The sequence below is a fragment of the Canis lupus genome, chromosome 23, assembly GCF_003254725.2.
Source record: "Canis lupus dingo isolate Sandy chromosome 23, ASM325472v2, whole genome shotgun sequence".
NCBI lineage: Eukaryota > Metazoa > Chordata > Mammalia > Carnivora > Canidae > Canis > Canis lupus.
The window spans coordinates 11,902,402-11,920,289 of record NC_064265.1 but is presented as its reverse complement, the minus strand read 5'-3'; the positions used below and the strand labels follow the sequence as shown (position 1 = coordinate 11,920,289).

The 17,888-nt window shown below is 49.8% G+C and overlaps 1 protein-coding gene and 1 long non-coding RNA gene across 8 annotated transcripts in view; one reads left to right on the top strand and one right to left on the bottom strand.

Moving 5' to 3' along the window:
* Window positions 1-17,888, top strand: part of HHATL (hedgehog acyltransferase like) — a 66,318-nt gene that overhangs the window by 39,951 nt on the left and 8,479 nt on the right. For 3 of the 7 annotated variants that reach the window (XM_049099844.1, XM_049099845.1, XM_049099843.1), the window contains exons 14-15: window positions 7,743-7,897; window positions 10,512-10,626. In XM_049099844.1, the coding sequence (XP_048955801.1) occupies window positions 7,743-7,897; window positions 10,512-10,626 (270 nt within the window). Of the gene's footprint in view, window positions 1-7,742; window positions 7,898-10,511; window positions 10,627-11,190; window positions 11,943-17,392; window positions 17,573-17,888 lie in introns of those variants that run through there. The other 4 variants (XM_025461153.3, XM_025461161.3, XM_025461159.3 and 1 more) reach the window with 4 other exon arrangements.
* Window positions 3,561-17,825, bottom strand: LOC112668697 (uncharacterized). The gene is made up of 3 exons (XR_004808425.2): window positions 17,686-17,825; window positions 15,657-15,845; window positions 3,561-10,273 (listed from the first exon to the last, which is right to left on the bottom strand). It is a non-coding gene; the product is annotated as an uncharacterized LOC112668697 (long non-coding RNA).

Genomic DNA, 17,888 nt, shown 5'->3' with positions numbered 1-17,888 from the left:
GCTTTCTCTCCCATTTTCCTCGAGTTGCTCCTGAGTTTTGGGGGGAGGGGGTTGTGAACCAAGGTGACTCAGTTATGTATTGCTATGTTACAAACCATTCCAAACTTCATGGCTTCCAACATGATGGGTTTTTTTTCCTCATCATTCTGCGGGTTACCTAAGGGATTCTAATCCATGCAACGCCTGCATCACTCACATGGCCCGTCCAGCTAGGAGCTCGGCAGAGGGTTCTCCTTCACTGGCCTCTCTTTCTGTGCACTGTTTCTCTTCCAGGGCCTCCCCATGCAGAGCTGGGACTAGCATGAGGCAAGCAAGGTACTTTATTCAGGGCACAAAATTTAAGGAGGCACTCACTATGAGTCATGTGTGTGTGATTTTTCTCTTAGCTGAGATCCTTGACCTTTTGGGGTTCACTCTGCTGCTCTGTGTCATTTTAAGGTGTAGGGGAGCTAGCTTTCTGAGACTGTCCCAGGCTCATCAGACAAGACACATGGCCTTTTCTAGTCTGGAGCATTGCTGTCTCCTGGTGATCTAACAAGGAAAGGTGGAGGGCCAAGCCCCCTCTGCATTCACATCCCCCAAATCTATTCAGATTTCTCACCCCAAAGCATAGCACCTGCCCTTCTCAGAGATTCTCCAGTATCTATTCCCTTCTTTTTTTGGGGCAGGGGCGGGGGGGAGGGGGGGGATGGGGGAGTGTTCTAGTCTTGCCTCAAGAGGGCAGAGCTTCCCCCTCTCATACTCTCCCTACAACTTCCAGCTGCCTCCGGCTCTCCGCAGTTCCCCAGGCTTGTGTCCTTATCCCAGCAAGACCAATGTGCTCTGCTTGGGGTCCCCTCACCCCCTCACCGGTACAGTCAGACTAAAAAACTATGATAGAACTTGTCTTTGTGTCCCCTCTCTCCAGTCCTGTATCCAGTGTTCTGTGTCTCTTATCCTGTTGTCCAATGTCGGAGAACAGCGTATTTCTTATATTTTATCCACTTTTCTAGTTGTTTACAATAGGAGGGGTTAGTCTGCTTAGTCTCCCATGACAAATGTCACAAACTATGTCTCTTTGTGAAAAACATATAATTGGCTTTCTTTTTATTTTTTTAAAAGATTTTACCTATTTATTTGAGAGAGAGAGAGAACTCATTCATGAGAGAAGGGGGAGGAACAAAAGGGGAGGGAGAGAGAAAATCTCAAGCAGATTCCCCACTGAGCAAGGAACCTGATCTGGGGCAGGATGTGGGTCTTGATTCCACGACCTCGAGATCATGACCTGCATTGAAGCCAGGAGTCTGACACGTAACAGACCAAGCCACTCAGGCCCCCTTGGCTTTGTTCTTATATTCAATCTGAGAATTGGTGTTTGAGGAGGAGAATTTAACCCATCTTCATTTTTGTATTATTTGGAAATATTTTGATCATCTCAATATTTTGTATTTGCCATGATTTTTCTGCTCCTTTTTCTCTGTTCTCCTTTCTATTGGATAGGTCAGATTTTGTTTCCCTCTCTCCCATACAAGTTTGGAAGTTACACATTCTATCTCTCTTCTTTTAGTGGTTACCTATAACTTTTACCACAGAATTCAACAAGTCTAAAATCAGTAGATTTCTTTATAATCCCTTTTAACAATAGGATAACTTTAAAGGTTTTTCAGTTTTGTTTTAGTAATCTCAACCCCCAACGTGGGGCTTGAACTCACGACCCCAAGATCAAGAATCACATGCTCCTCCAACAGAGCCAGCCAGGCAGCCTGATAAGTTTTGAACGTTTAATTCTGATTCCCCTACTGTGTCTTTCATGTTACTGGCTTCTAATGTTTTTCTAATATTGCAGTCTTCTTTCTAAACCCTCTGAAATTAACCCTCCAAATTCATCTTTTAAAAAATTAGTCAGTGTTCATTTACTTTGGCCAACATACTTAAAAATGTCTTCCCTCACCATTGCTTCTTGATTCTCAGCCTCCCTTCTGGGTTCAGCTTCATTCCTACTGAAGTGCATCCTTTAGTTTAATGAGGCCACGTGGATGGTAAACTCCTTGCATCTTTGCTTACTTTGGAATCTTTATCCTGCTTTGCTCTTGGAGGAGAATTTCATTTGGTATAGAATTCTAGAGGGTTGGGTACTTTCTCAGCACTGGGAGGCTGTGACAGCTCATTGTCTTTAAGCATCCACTGTTGCCAAAAAAGACATCTGCTCTGTTTGGCTGTTGTTCCTTCGTAGTGATGTCCTTTCTCTCTAGACGTTTTTTCAGATATTCCTTTTGTCTTTGGTATTTTGAAGTCTCACTGTGATGGGTCAAGGCACTTTATTTCATTTTCTTTCTCATACTTAGGGTTTGGTGTGCTTTTTTCATTCCAAGGACTTCAATCTATGTATTGCCAAGGACATCTCTCCCTATGTTGCCTCTCCCTGTGGTTTCTATTCTTTTCATCTGAAATGCCTGGTCAGCCCATGTTAGACCTGCTTCTTCTTTCCTCCACAACTCTTAAACCTTCGCAATATTTTAGGCTGATAACTGCATGGTTTCTTCAAGTCTGTCTTCCAGCTCACTAAATCTCTTCAGTTGTGCTTTATGTGCCATGAAACCTACTTTAATAACTTTTTTTTTTAAATCCCTGGCAGTTCTTTTTTGTGTAAAACCTTCCATTCTCTTTCTTACAGCATTCATTCTTTCATGAAGACTTCTTGCTTTTCCCTTTGTAATAATTTTAAACTTACTTCATCCCCTTAGAGTTGTTCTATCATCCTCATTACTTAGAATCCTAAGTAATGTCTGTTGACTCGCCCTCACAGTGAATAATTCCTCAATGTGTTTGTACTTTTGTGTTATTTCTGTGAGCTTGTCTTCAGTGTTGTTGGTTTTTTTTTTTTTTTTTTCTTGTGGGAGTTCTCAGGTTGTGAAAGTGTTCCTAAAGAATGGTTCTACTTTTGTCTCTGTGGAGCTTTGGGGGTTTCAGTGGTCTCTGATTGGTACTTTATGCTAATTTATTGGTTTAGGATTTCCTGAACTCATGAGTGCTGGCCTTGTATTTCAATTTTCTCATGATTGGTGCTTCCCCCTTTCACACACTTAAGGCCCTGGTAGACTACAACGTTCCTTACCGCTTCCCTGGATTATGGATGTCTGTCTTTTATTGCAAACAGGTATTCTTGATGTTTCTAGAATCATGCAGAGAGCTTCCTTGTAGGTTGCTGCCTAATGGGAGCCCAGGTTTACAGCCTCTACCTTCACATTGGCATCAAAATCTCCACTTTATGTGGTTGGAAGTTTTATTAGTTTTTCTATTACAAGTGTATACTTACTTATTGTAAAAAGTCTCCTTTTCTGGGGACACCTGGGTGGCTCAGTGGTTGAGCATCTGCCTTCGGCTCAGGGTGTGATCCCAGAGTCCCGGGATGGAGTCCTGCATCAGGATCCCTGCAGGAAGCCTGCTTCTCCTTCTGCTTATGTCTCTGCCTCTCTCTCTGTGTCTCTCATGAATAAATAAATAAAATCTTTTAAAAAAGCCTCCTTTCCAACCTACAGTTACCCATTTCTCATAGAAAAGAACTGTCAGAACTTCTAAAATGTTTTCTTTGCACATCCAAAGATGTACATCTTTTAAATATATATATACATGTGTATATATATGTGCACATAAATGCACATATATTTCTATTACAAGATTGACTCATACTAAACACATCTTTACATTTTTGCAAGAGTATGTAACTATAAGTTTCTAAATGTGGAATCACTGGATCAAAGAATACGTACATTTAAATGTTCACAAATGATGGTAAATTGCCCTTTTAACATGAATCCATTTGCATTCCCATCAATAATCATTTCCCCATACCCTCACCTCTACAAGGTTTTATCAGCGCATAACATTTTTGCCAAACTAATAAAGAAACACTATAATCTCAGCTGTTTTTATCCACTTTGCTAAAACCAAAAGTGAGGATGAGCATAGTTTTCACATTTATACCCTTTTCTGTTAAATATCTGTTCATACTATTGCACATTTTTTAGGGAGTCATATTTTTTCTTTACAGAGCTCTTTATGAATTATGTATTCATAATTATGTATTATGACTACATATGTATTATAATTATGTATTATGTATGTAGTATAATATTATGTTTGTCTTTCATAAAGGTCTTGTATCATTTATATTAAATTAATACCTAGGTAGGGAGACCTCCTTATCTGAGTATTCTTTTTTTTTTAATGATTGATTGATTGATTGATTGATTGATTGATTTAAGAAAGAGCATATGCGTGCGTACGAGCACCAAGGATGGGGGAGAAGCAGAGAGAGAGGGAGAAGCAGACTCCCCACTGAGTAGAAAGCCCAATGCCATGAGAAACAGGACTCAATCACTAGACCCTGAGACCATGACTCAAGAAGAAGGCAGATACTCAACTGAGCCACCCAGGCACCCCTTATCTGAGTATTCTTAATCAGTATCCCTACACTTAAAGTCTTCATGAAAGCAAAATTTTTACATGAAAACATTCACTAATGGCTTGCCTTACATAATAATGTTCACTTTACACTGCCATTGGGTCAATTTGATCGGACTCTTGAAATATCATAAAACTCAATTACAAAGTAAAAAGACAAATTAAAAACAAATCTGGTCTGTCATGAAATTGATGCATATGGTGTGAGAGAGCTGTTAAAATCACCCCCAAAGCCATCACAAACAAGCATCTAGCCGAGTTAGCCCAGCTAATGATTAAAGAAAAAAATCTGTGAAAATGAAGACTGGTCAAAAAAGGATAATCAGAATACCAAAGGGAAGTCTTGAGTAGCAAGTGTAATCTGTGGAATCTGTGGAGGCCCACAGAGGAGCAGCCCACGACCAGGCCACAGGTAAAAGAGTGAGAAGGAGCTGGCTTTGGTGTGTGTTTAGAGGAAAAGCTGTAGGGCTTGCTGATAAATTGGAAGCTGAAAGCAGCAAGGAAGAGAGAGAAGGCAAGAATGACACCCAGGTGTTTAGGTCAGGCAACTGCATCAGTGGTGGTAACATTGATCAAAATGAGGAAGGCACATTTTGGGAAGGGAAACCAAAAGTTTGGTTTTTTCCTCAATTTTGTTGGAATTCATAAAGTGCTTTAGCATTGACAAGGCATTTAGTTTATTTCCCCTAGAACAAACAATACAAACCTAAACAAAATGCAAACATTACTGAAATACACGACAGTAAAATGAAAGCCCCTCACCCCCAGATGACTAGTCAGTAACTGCTGCACATCCCTATTGTCAGCTCATTGGCTGAGTTTCATTAGCACTGGTATCTATTTGTTTTTAAATTTTTAATCTGTTATAAATTTTTTAATTAGGTCATATATTATGCATAATCTTCTGCTACTTATTTCACTCAATAATATATCTCAGACATCCTCTTCAAGTCAGCACATACCCTTTTTATGGTTAAGGAGTATTTTTATTGTGTTAATCCACTGTGATTTATTTGTCCTTTATTTACATAAATGGCATCATATTATATGCATTCTTGCAGCATGTGGTTTTCTTCACCAATCTCATGATTTGGTGGTCTGTATTTGTTCATGTAGCTCTACCTTATTCTTTCCCATTGCCGGAGCAGTGCTGTCCAGTAGAACTTTCTATGACGATGGAGGTAGCTATAGCTCTGCTGTCCAGTGCAGTGGCTATTAGCCACATGGGCTTTGATCACTCTAACTGTAGCTAGTGTGACCAAAGAACTGAGTTTTTTTATTTTACTTCATCTTCAATAATTTCAATTTAAATAACTACATATGAAAAAAAATAAAATAAATAAATAAAGAACTACATATGGACATTAGTCTGACAGCACAACCCTGTCATATTCCAACATGTTCCATGGTATAAATATTTGACTTTTTCTGTATTTCCTCTATTGATGGACATGTAAATTATTATTGTTTTTTATGCTTTTGCAAATAAAGTTTAAAGGAACATGCTTGGACAAGTCATGTTAGTAGCTGTATAGCTGTGGTAGTATACAGTATGTGTTAGTAGTTGTATACTGTTCAAAATTGGCATGATTCTGCTCCTTCTTGACTCTTCACCAAAGTGGAAGACGACTTCCTCCAACACTGTAAAATTCCAGCCCTCCATTCCAATTTGCATGTGTGTATGCAACTCTTTGCTTAGGTTAAATTTCAGGAAGTCCTTGCCCTCTAAGCTGAGCCTTTTGTATCACACAAGTCTGGAGTGCCATACCTAGCTGAAAGACCTTTGCGAGAGTCCCAGTGAGATTAAACAATTCCTTCATGTGAAATGACTAAATAGCAATGTCTTCAAGTCCCATGAATTCATGATGGGCATATAGAAAATAATAATAAGTGATAACAATAAATAATAATAAACTGAAAGCAATCACTAACTCCAAGAAAAGCAAAAACTTAAATAAGAAAATGTGATCAGGGATCCCTGGGTGGCTCAGAGGTTTAAGCCTGCCTTCGGCCCAGGGCGTGGTCCTAAAGTCCCAGGATCCAGTCCCACATTGGGCTCCCTGCATGGAGCCTGCTTCTCCCTCTGCCTCTCCCTCTGTCTCTCTTTCTCTCTCTCTCTCTCTCTCTCTCTCTCTCTGGGTCTCTCATGAATAAATAAATAAAAGCTTAAAAAAAGAAAGAAAGAAAATGTGATCATTACCATGCTCCATATTTGAATAATTATTCTAATGTAATTCCCTGTGGTAGACAGGATTCTTTCCACCCATACCCTTCACTCCCTGCTGTTGTGCCTGTGAATACTTTATGATATATAGCAAAAGGGACTTTGCAGATGTAATTATAGTTATGGGCCCTAAAATAGGAAGATTATCCTGGATTACCAGGTGGGCCCAATCTAATCACTTGAGCCCTTAAAAGCAGAGAAATTTCTCCAGCTGGGGTCAGTCAGAGAGATGCTGCAAAAGAGGTCAGAGATTCAAAGCATGCTAATGGTGTCTGGTTGGCTTTGAAGATGGAGAGGACCAAGTGGCCTCTAAAAGATGAAAATCACCCAGCGAACAGTCAGTGAGAAAAAGGGACCTCAGTCCTTCAACTGGAACTGAATTATTTCAATAATCTGAGTGAGCCTGGAAGTGGATTCTCCCCCAGAACTTCTGGGTAAGAGCCCGGGTCAGCCAACACCTTGATTTTGGCTTGTGGAACCTGGAGCAGACAAACCAACAGAGCCTGCTGGCCTTCTGACTTAAAGAACCACGAGATAATAAATGTGTGTTGTTTTAAAGCTGCTAAGTTTGTGGTAATTTGTTACAGCAGCAATAGAAAACTAATACACCCCCCTACTATTAATTCAGCTGAAAAATTGATACGTAACACATTGGGAGGTGGACGGTGATTCTGCTTGGTAAGGGGAGAGGGCTAAAATAAAACTAAATTCTCGTGTTGCATGACAGGAAGTTGAAAAATTATATTTAAAACTTAAAAAATAGCAGTATGGGCATCTGTAGAAATATGGCAGTAAATATTCAAAGAAACGCTAAAAGTGTTCTAAGTGATTGCTTCTGGAGAGCCGGAAATGGGAGTGGGGAGGAGTGTGAGAGGCTGGCAAGCTTTTCATTTTAAGCCTTGGAGATAACTATATGATTTTTAAACACATGTTCCTATGTTCTGCAGTAAAAATAAAGAACAAGTCACACCACCACCAGTATAAGCTGTGCCTGCCTCTCTGAGAGCCAGAGCAGCTGGGGTGGGGGCTGCCCCTGCCTCCCCTGGGGTATGAGCCCCTCCTGTCTAATCACCAGGGTGGAGGAGAGCAACAGCAAGCTTCTGGAATCTGAGAAGAAGCTGCAGGAGGAGCGGCAACGCACTGTGGTGCTTGAGCAACATCTGGAGAAGATGCGCCTGGAGCCCGGGAGGACGTCGGTCAGTCAGAAGGCAGCCTCCAGGAGCAAAACAGGTAGGGGCTGGACCAGGGGCCCCAGGTGCTAGGGGGCGGCCTTGCTGCTAATAGAGGAGCCCATCAGTGGCACCCTTTCTGTCCCTTTGAGAAAAATGTGGGAAGCAGAGGCCTCCATCGGGGTGGAGCTCTGCCTGCCCAGGCCACTGGGTGTCCTCGTCCCCTGACCCCCTGGTCAGTACCTGGAGCCTCAGAGGGCTTGCACCTGGCCCTGACCCAGCCACCTTGCAAACCCTATGGAAGGCAGTGCCTCTGCCCAGTGCCCTCGGCTACCACCTCACTGCCCCCCACCCCAGCCCCTAACCCTCTGTCCTCAGCTGACTTTGTTTAGAGTTGAGTTGGTCCTGGGGCAGAGTTGGCCTGCTAAGGAGATCAGGACGGCAGTGGCAGACCAGGAGAAGAATCTCTGCTTCTGGCGGCAGGGATGAAATGGCTTCTCCCTAGGCCTGGGGACCTGGCTTCTCTGTCTCGTGTTCCACCATGCTCAACATGCAGCCACCATGGTCTGAGATGGCTACTTTGGCTTCCCCACCAGCAGCAGGAAGGGGAAGAGGGCAAGGGACGACCTGCTCCTTACCTTTTAAGGGCATGATCCTAAGGTTGCTCCGGTCACTTCTGCTTTCATTCCCTGGGCAGATCCTAGTCACATGACCACACCTAGTTGCAGAAGGAGAATTTGTTGCCCTAAACTGAAAGATCTATTGCTCCAATACAGTGATTCTTAAGGTGTGGTCCCTGGACCAGCAGCATCAGCATCTTGTGTGGCTGGGGCCTGCCAGGGATGTGGGATGCCAGAGCCAGAAGCCAAGGGAGAATCTTTAGTGTGGAGGGACTAGGCCTGCCTCCCTCGGACAGCCTCATCTCAACCCCCTAATGGCTCTGGAGTGGAGGGGTTACCCCCACTTGCCCCACCTCTCAGCACCCCAGTATATCTCCCACCCCCTCCCCTAGCAAGGACACTCAGACCTTTGTCCCCAGCCCAGATAAGATCAGAACATTTCAGAAGGATGTGCTAGAGTGAGGCATAAAGCAGGAGTTGTGCCCTTGCCCCTGCTCCCACCAGCGGGGCTCAGAAAACAAGGGGCCTTCCAGTTGCTCAGTCCAGACTGAGGAAGGTCCCTATAGCCTAGCCCTGCTGACCCTGCTGGGCCCTCAAGAATAGGTCCTCTAGGAATGGGTGTCTCTAGGCTTTGGGCTTACATCCTGAGTAACCCAACTAGGGAGTGCTAAGCCACGGCAGGAAAAACCACTTTGGTTCTGCCTAGACAGCAAGGAGCAGCTGCCTGAGAGAAAGGGTCCATGTGGCCTTTGCCACCTGCTGGCCTGTGACACGGGCAGAGCACCACCACTTTAGGAAGGAGAGCACCCCCGCCCATCTGTAGAACGAGGAGACCCTCCATGGCTGTTCCACTCCAGTGGGGAAGATAGACAATAACAAAACAACAACAAAAAAAAAAACAGTAAAAGACATGCCAAGTCAGATGGAGGCAGATGCTGGGACCTGCAGCAGAGAAGCGGGCAGGAGGTACTGAGAGAGCAGCTGATTTCCAGGAGGCCAGTAAAGATCTCACTGAGGAGTTGACATCTGTACAGAGACCGTGTGGGAGGGCAGGGGATGAGGTATATAGATACTTGAGGAAAGAGCAAGTGCAGAGGCACTGCGGTGAGAGCTTGGCTGAGGCCTGAAGGAACAGCAAGGAATAGCAAGTGAGGCTGGCACATAGTAGGGGAGGGGAGTACGAGGCAAGGTCAGAGAAGTGAGGGAATACTCAGCAGGTGTCCAATGACACAGGGCCTCGAGGTATAAGTGTGAATTCACCCAGGCCTCACAAAACTCTAGAGGCAAGAACTATTATCCTCATTTTACAGATGAGAAAACCAGCTCAGAGAGGTTGGTGGTTTACCCGAGGCCACACAGCAGGGGGTGAAAGCCAAGTCCACTGATGCCAGGTGACTTTCCCTGGGCCACACCATCCCTGAGAACCATGCCACCTCTGAGGCCCTTTTCAGTACAGGTTTTCCAAGGCTGGGACTGTGCCCAAATTCCCACCAGTTGTCTTTGTTCTCTTTTTCTGAGCATTCTGTGGCCTCTGGCCCTGACCACCCTGGATGCCCTGTATGTATGTAGGGAGCTGCTGGTCAGAGGCAGAGCTTCTGTATGTATGTAGAGAGCTGCTGGCTCTGGAGGCAGGGGGGCCCCAATGGTATGAGGGTATCAGAGGCAGTGATGATCTAGACTCGGGCTCAACCTGCAGAGCAGGCTTCAGGCCTGGCTGCCTTCCAGAAACTTGTGGTAGAGACCGAAGTGTAAGTCCAGGGGAATGCAGAGCAGGCATCAAGGAGGGCTTCTGGAGGAAGGCAGCCTTTGTCCTGCATCTTAAAAAAAAAAAAAATTATTGAAGTATGGTTGACACACAGTGTTAGTTTCAGGTGTACAACACAGTGATTTAACAACTTAATAAATTATGCTATGCCTTGTCCTCCATCCTGAAGGAAGTATAATGTTTCAGCAAGCAGCAAAGCAGGAAACAGGCAGTGGGGTGGAGGGGGAGAAGGAGAGCATTTCCACAGGGCCACGGCCTCATCACAGAAAGTGGCTGCTACTGCCCCGCAGGTCTGCCCACCTCCAACACCAGGCACAACCCGAACGGGAGTGAAAGGAAGGACTCCTCCTTCACCCAGCTCTCCAATGTGCCCATGGAATCACAGATGGAGGAGCTGACCACCAGGTGCTCTCCTGCCCCATCTTCCTGAGGGTGGCATTGTCTGGGTGGAGGTACTTCCATGGGTGGAAGGATCATGTCCCTCCCCATTTGACTTCTGTTTGCCAGGAGGGCTGCCTGCTGGGTCCTGGGTTCTAGGCCTGCAATTCAGCAACTGGCCATCAGAGGGCAGAGAGACCCAGCTGCACCCTGAGGACCAGAGTTCCAAGAGTTTTACTAAGCATGGGTTGCTGAAGCCACTTTTCTCACTCAGTTAAACTTTTCAGGGTCAAAGGCAGTGATGTTCCTGGAAGCATGGGGGGACCCCTACATATTAGTACTCATCCTTAAGGCAGCCAACATTTGAGGGAGCTCCTGGGTGCCAGGCCTAGGTCTGCAGGTGGGCCCAGAGAGGAGTCAGTGCCACATGATGTCCCCCCAGGGTCCTGGGGAAGAGGGGATGGGTCAGAGAGAACCTGAGACCAAGAGCAGCCACGCTGGCAGCCTTGTTCCCAGCATCCTTGTGCACATGCGTGCATGCACAGGTATGCCAGTGAAGGCCACACTGAGCCCTTTCTTCACGTGGCCCAGACTGGCCATCCAGGTGGAAGAGAATGAAATGCTGAAGGCTGCCCTGGGCAGTGCCCTGCGTGGAAAGGAGGAGGATTTCCGAATGTACCATGAGACCCTGGGCCAGGTGAAAGGGGTCTTTCTGCAGGCCCTGCGGCAGCAGAAGGCAGACAGTGCTAGGATGGTCGCCCGGTGTCAGCCTGGAGGGACGGGGCAGCCATAGGCCTGGAGAGGACTCCATCTGTTCCTGGAAGCCAACCTGGGGCAACCACCTCAGCTAGAAGAAGTTCTCCTAGAAGAAGTTCCCCAAGGGTGAGCAAAGCCTGCACCTCAGACCAGGAGGGCAAAGGAGAAGCCCTGGCGGAGAGCCCAGACAGGCCAGGCAATGGCAGGGGAGAAGGACCGGCGACCTGCTCGGCACCAGTGAGAGCCCTGGGACGACAAGCCAGCTCTGAACAGACAGATGCAGCCCCTGGGGCAGGTGCTCGTCACCCTTGGCCTTGGGCCTAGCTGAGAGGCCCTGCATGCCCACAGGGCTCCATCCATACCAGACAGCTCTCAGGGCTCCAGCTGCGAGCCTCCCCAGCCCACCCACCCCTCACCAGGGCACACACCCCCCCCTCACCCAGCTCCCCCTCCATGGCTCTGTGGCCACCCCAGCCTTCGCAAACGTGGGGGTATGTACTCCCACCCACTTTGTCAGCCCACTCCTCAAGGCTCTTCCTTAGATGCAGACCTTTGGACTGTAATAATAATGGTTATTTTCACACTCACCACAGGTCCCCATGAGTGAGCATCTGTGGAAGCCTGACCTAGTCCTATAGTAACCTGGGAATTGATAGTCCTATTTTGCAGATGAAGAAACTGAGGCTTACAGAGAGAAGCTAGGCTAATATTTAACCCTGGCCCGCCTGACTACAAAAGCAGGGTCCTCCAAGTAGAGCAACTGGCCAGGGTGGGAGTGCCCACCCCCAGTCAGCCGCTCCAGGAGTTCCTTCCAGTCTCCGGGCCAGTGGCGCAATGGATAACGCGTCTGACTACAGGAGTTCCTTCCATTTGCTCCCAAAGGCTGCAGATAGTGGATACCGGTGTGTGTGTGGGGGGAGGGGGGTGGGGGGGTGCGGCGGGCAGGAGCTTTGGGGCAGGAGGATTCTGAGACATGAGTCCTGGCCAAGTCGAGGTGCCCCTCCCTCATGGCCACATAGGGGTGAGCCCCCACGTCCCTCTGTAACTGTCAGTGTCCCCTGGGCTTCACTGCATGTACAGCTATGGGGAAGGGTGGCCACACATACCAACCACAGCCCCCTTGGCTGCACCTGTGTATACACAGGCCCCCACAAAGCTGTAGACGCATGGAAATACCTAGACTCAGGAGCACACAGTTGTACGGTGCATTCATGCACCCCAGACAGTGCCAGCTCTGGACTCAGGCTCTCCACAGGGCATGTGTTCCCGCTCACACACACACACACACACACACACACACACACGAAGACCAGTCTCTCCCCAGTGACTCACAGATGTGGGGACACATGTTGTGTGGGAAGCCACCTGGGGTTCCTGGGACCTGCCTACTCTGGCCCTTCCTCAGGCTCTGTGCTGGTGGGGGTGCTCTAGACACAGGTCTAGAGGTCCCCTGGCAAGGTGTAGTGAAGGCCGTCAGTGATGCTGGTGGGCTCCTTAGGGCTCCAGGAAGGGAAGAGTTTTTCTGATTCCCTGTGAAAGGAAATGGCCAGGCAGAGCCAGAGAGGCTGAGAGGCCCCGTTCTGGGAGGGGACAGTGTGTGACGGTGAGGAGTTGGCCCAACACAGAGTCAGGGCACCAGACCCAGTAGTCCGTACCTTCCCTTGCTGGCATGGGAAGCCCCACAGGGTGATCTGAGCATGTGTGGGTGCAGGCTCAGGCCCTCCGTGGAGTCCTTGGGAGGGATAACCAGCTATCCTTCCTCTGGGATGGACAGAGGGGCAGGGGCCACCTCCGGGAAGTGCAGGGTGGCATAACCCACACCTTAACCACTCAAGGGTGGTTTTACTGCCTTTCCTGGCTCAGGGTTGCGTCTGAGAGAGGAAAGGGCACCAAGTCACAGGGTCTGCACTGGTGGGGGACCTGGGGCACATCTCTTTCCCCATTCATCAGCTGTGTGGCATCAGGCGAGTTACTGGACCTCCCTGAACCTCCATGTCATCTGTAAAACGGGGACAGGAAGAGAAACCTCCTTCAAGGGCTGCAGTTATATGTGTCAAAGAATAGCTCAAAGACATTTAGCTAATCATTAGGTTGCCTTTTGCTTCTATACAATGGACACGTATCAATAGATTGTTTTCATTCCACAAAGATGAAACAGGCTTTACATGAAGGAGAGTGGACAGGAAAACTGTCAGGTGTAGTAAAGCCTGTTTGCTTATTTTGGGGTCAACAGATTAACTGGCATCTTGCAGAGGTCAGTCTGGGCGTTCAGTCCTTGCTTAGGTCAACTGGGGGCATAATGACAACTGTCTTAACTTCCAGATGCTACGGGCAGTCTTGAGAGCTTTGCTGTGGAGCTGAGTGCCAGGGGCCCCTGTCACGTCTGCTGGCACCTGCCTTCAGCTTAGTTAGACCAAGTCTGCTCCATCCCCCATCAGAGTCCCTCTGCAGGAGTCGCTGACTTAAAAAGTGTCAAGTGCTAGAGCAGAGGCTAGCACACAGTAAGCACTCAATAAACGGTAGCCCTCAGTATGACATCTGTTAGTTCAGCAAGCACCTGTTGAGTAGCCCCACCGTCCCAGGCACGGTGGTATCAGGTGAGACAGACACGGTCCCTGAGCTCGAGGAAGTCCCCTGCCAGCTGGGGAGACAGACTTACAGGTCACCATCCACTCATCCAGCCTGCCTGAATCAGGCAGTGAGTGCCACTCACATGCCAGCCTCTTCCCCAAGTCAGAGATAATCTGATTTGCCAAAGGAGAGGTTGGGGTTGGGGTGTATGGGATGCAGAGACAATGCAGCCCCTCACAGCCTCTCACCTTCTGTGCCGAGGATTTCTGGGCTCACCGCCCAGATCTGGGCAGGGACGGACGGGGCTGTCCATATTTCCCTGAAGCATGGGTGGTGGGGGATGGAAGCGGAAGACCGAGGAGAGCCAGGGAGCAGAACTTTTTAAAGAAGGGAGAGGTTGTCAAAGGGGCCAAGGACTAGAGCCCTGAGGATCTAATGCATGGGCCAGGCAGGGAGTGGGACAACCTGGTCCGTCCAGCTGAGTGCCCGTGACCCCTCCCGAGCAGCACCACCTGTCCCTGGGGACCCCGAGGAGGCACCCCCAGCCCTCAGGGCGGTTGGGCGTCAGTGGGAAGCAGGTGGGCTGGACTCGCTTTTCACAGATGAGAACACCGAGGTCCCTTCACAGAGTCAGAAGTGGTAGGAGGGGGAGAGAGGGGCAAGGACAAGTAAAGAGGCGGGTGGTGGAGAGGCCTCAGGTGCGGACTCCCCCTGGCTGCACCCCACGCAGGTGCTGCCGGCCTGGGTGCTCAGGTTCCAACACTGACAGGTGAGCCTGGTCGAGCTGTGGGTGCGGCGGGGCCACCGTCCCCATGAAGGCCTCTGGGGCACTGCAGCTGAGCCGGACGAGGGCGTAGCCTGGCTCAGGCCCTTTGGAGCCCCGAGTACATTCCATCGCCACTGGGCCCCTCCCTGCTCTCAGGAGCTCAGGGACGATGGTCTGCAGCGGGGTCCTCCCTTGAGCCGCCATCTGCAGCGGCCAGAACCAGCCTCACCTCTCCCTCTGCGCCTCCAGCGAGCCCACAGCTGCCCTATCTCCTCTCCACAGGCACTGCCTACGGTGTAAGCCTTGCATAGACACACAAACACAGTACACACATCACACACACATACACACAACACACGTGCACACACAAAGTGCATGCAGCATACACAAACACAACACGTAACACAAAACACACACACATACACATACAACTGACACTAAACACAATCAGACACGGGATATTCTCTATGAATTTTTACTTTGAGTAACAACATACTGAGAAATGACAAGGGATGCTGAGACTTGAGAGAATTGCCCCCCCCTGCCCGTTGCATCTTTCCCAGTGGCCCTGGTGGCATTCGGGAGGCTGACCCCAGGCCCTTGTGCCAATCAAAGCCTAGTCAGCTTCCTGCCCTTGTTTTGTGGGCTGGACATGCCAGGCACCCTCCCTCACCGCCCCTCTCATATAGGGAGGAGCTGGCCTTGGACTGTCCAGCGCCAGGTCCAAGAGGCCTCTCCAGCCTTCTATCAGGGCTGCCATCCCCAAATGCCCGGCTCCCTGCAGACCCCACTGCATGGGGTCACCTGGGGCCCAGCTCCTGCTGCGTGAGCCTTACCTTTCTGGGCTTCTGGAGTGAGGCATCTGTATCTCTCTTTGTGAGGAATTCAGTGAGCCAGGCCCTTCATGGAATAAGTCACAGAATCCCCCCAAAAGCCCAATAAATAAGAGAGCGGGTCCACTTACAGATGAGACTCTGAGGCTCTGAGAAGTGCATCCCCGCAGCGAGGCAGATCTTGGGCTCGGTGCAAGTCAGCTGGCTGAACCTGTGCTCTGAGCCCTTCTCTCCGAGCCTCATGGGGTCACCAGCTGGACGGCTGGCCCAGACTGGTCTCCGCTTGCACCCAGGATCGGTGAGTGGTGGGGTTCTTACTCCTGCAGGGCAATCAGTTCCAGAAGCTTATGGGGCTGACCTCCTTGTGGGTCAGTATCCTTTTCTATCAACTGTCAAACAATGGTAACACCCTCCCTAGGAGTTGTGGTGCCATGAAAAGGAGTTAGTCCATGTAAAGCCTTGGAATCATTGCCCAGCTGCTGTGATTAACTTACTACCCTTCTAACCACCATTGACTCTTTACCTCAGGAGTCTGCTCAGGTGTGCCCCCACACCCACCCCTGTATAGGAAGCACTCCCTAACCCCCGCAGTCTTGCTCAGGCATCTGTCCCTGACACTGGCCTCCCCTAGTGCCCATGAGCCCACCTGCAGCCCTCCCCCAGCCCCTATATGGTGCAGCAATTTCAGTGTACACTTCTCAGGGCCGGGCACCCGTGATGAAGGCCTCTGTGTTGTTCTGTGGGGTATGTATGCTGGGGACTCCTTGCTGCTTCCTCTGGGCCAATGTGTCTGCTTGGGAGGAAGTTCATTGCCTAAGGGCATCATGGAAGGTAGGAGACTCTCTTTCCCCTTCCCCGGCCTTGGTCAGGCTCTGGAAGCTCCCCTGCTAGGGGGTGGGAGAGGGATGCAGGAAGCAGCCGAGCCTATGGCTGGAGTCAGAGGATCAGCAGCAGCTCTAGGACCTGTCCTGTGACTTGTCACAGTCACAAAGCTCCTTTAACCCTCCACGCCTCAGGCCCTACTCCCTGCACATGCATGAACTGGCCTCCAAAGACATGGCACAAGTGTATTCAGCTACCCTAGATTCTGAGGTCCTCATCCTAAAGGAAGACTGCCAGATGTTCCCATCCTCTTGGTGGGTTCTTCAGAATACCCTTCCCCATTGGGGGAAGGCTGGGCTGAGGCCTTGGCTGCCCCTTCCACGAGTACAGCTCTGTCCTATTGCCCTTACAGGGCTCCCAGTTGGATAGGGACATTCAAAAGGATGCCAGCCATTCCAGGAACCTACTTAAGCCTTGCCAAGTGACCCTACTAGCACCCCTCCCCCTGAGCAACTGCATATGAGACACGACTGGAGTATGGGACCCCCCCCTGCCACATGTCTCCTGACAGTTCCAGTCCTACTAGTCAAGCCAGTCCTCCCTCAGGCACCAATGCCTGGCCAGTTCGGACTCTGAGCATAATGATATAAGGCAGGGCAGGGGGCTGTATGGTTCTGCCCTTGGGAGTTCACTCATAAAGGCGCAGGCTAGAATATGGAGCTGAGCATGAAGTGTGCTTGTGAATGCGTGCAGTGGGGGCAGGGCTCGCAAGAGGTCGGTGGGGACTGCCCAGAAGTCTTCCTGGAAGAGAGGAGTCCTGGCCAGCAGTGAGAGGGAGGCACAGGCTCTACAGAGCAGAAGAGGCAGGCTGAAGTGGGGCCCAGGTGTCCCTGTTAGAACCTAGGCCACTGGCCACCCCTTCCCCCACCCCTGCCCCCCCATGATCCTCCCTGCGGCTCCCTGTGGCCAGCAGCTCTGCAGTGCTCGGCTTGGCTCCACTCTGCTCAGCTCCGCTCCAGGAAGGCCACCTCCTCCCTGCCCTCCTCCACCCTCCTCCTGCTGTCACCACTCACCGCTCATAGCCTTGAGGGGGTGGGGACCCCAGGGCTGGACACACCTCACTGTGGCCCCAGAGCCTAGCTGGTCGGACGGACGCACGGTCGGACGCAGGACCCCGGAGCCTCGAGGTGGGCAGTGTGCCAGGGTCCCTCACAGCCTCCTCAAGGTCAGTGCCAGCCGGGGATGCAGCCACTCTGGGGTCCTTGAGACCTGTGGAACCCACCTCAGGCCCCTCATCCCAGACTTTAGACCCCAAAGCAGTCTTCACTGCAGGTGTACCTGAGGTAGGCAGGTCCTGGGGACGGGGGCACCGCTGTGTCCAATGGGGGCCCCAGTCCAGGGGTCTGCCGGAAGAGGTCTCAGGCTGGGAGCCAGCCCGGGCCCTGCTCACGGAGGCCTCACTGGGGACACCCCGCACCGGCCATGGGGAGCTAAAATTGGAAAGTGGCAAGTGGGAGGCAGCTGACAAAGCTATTTCGCGG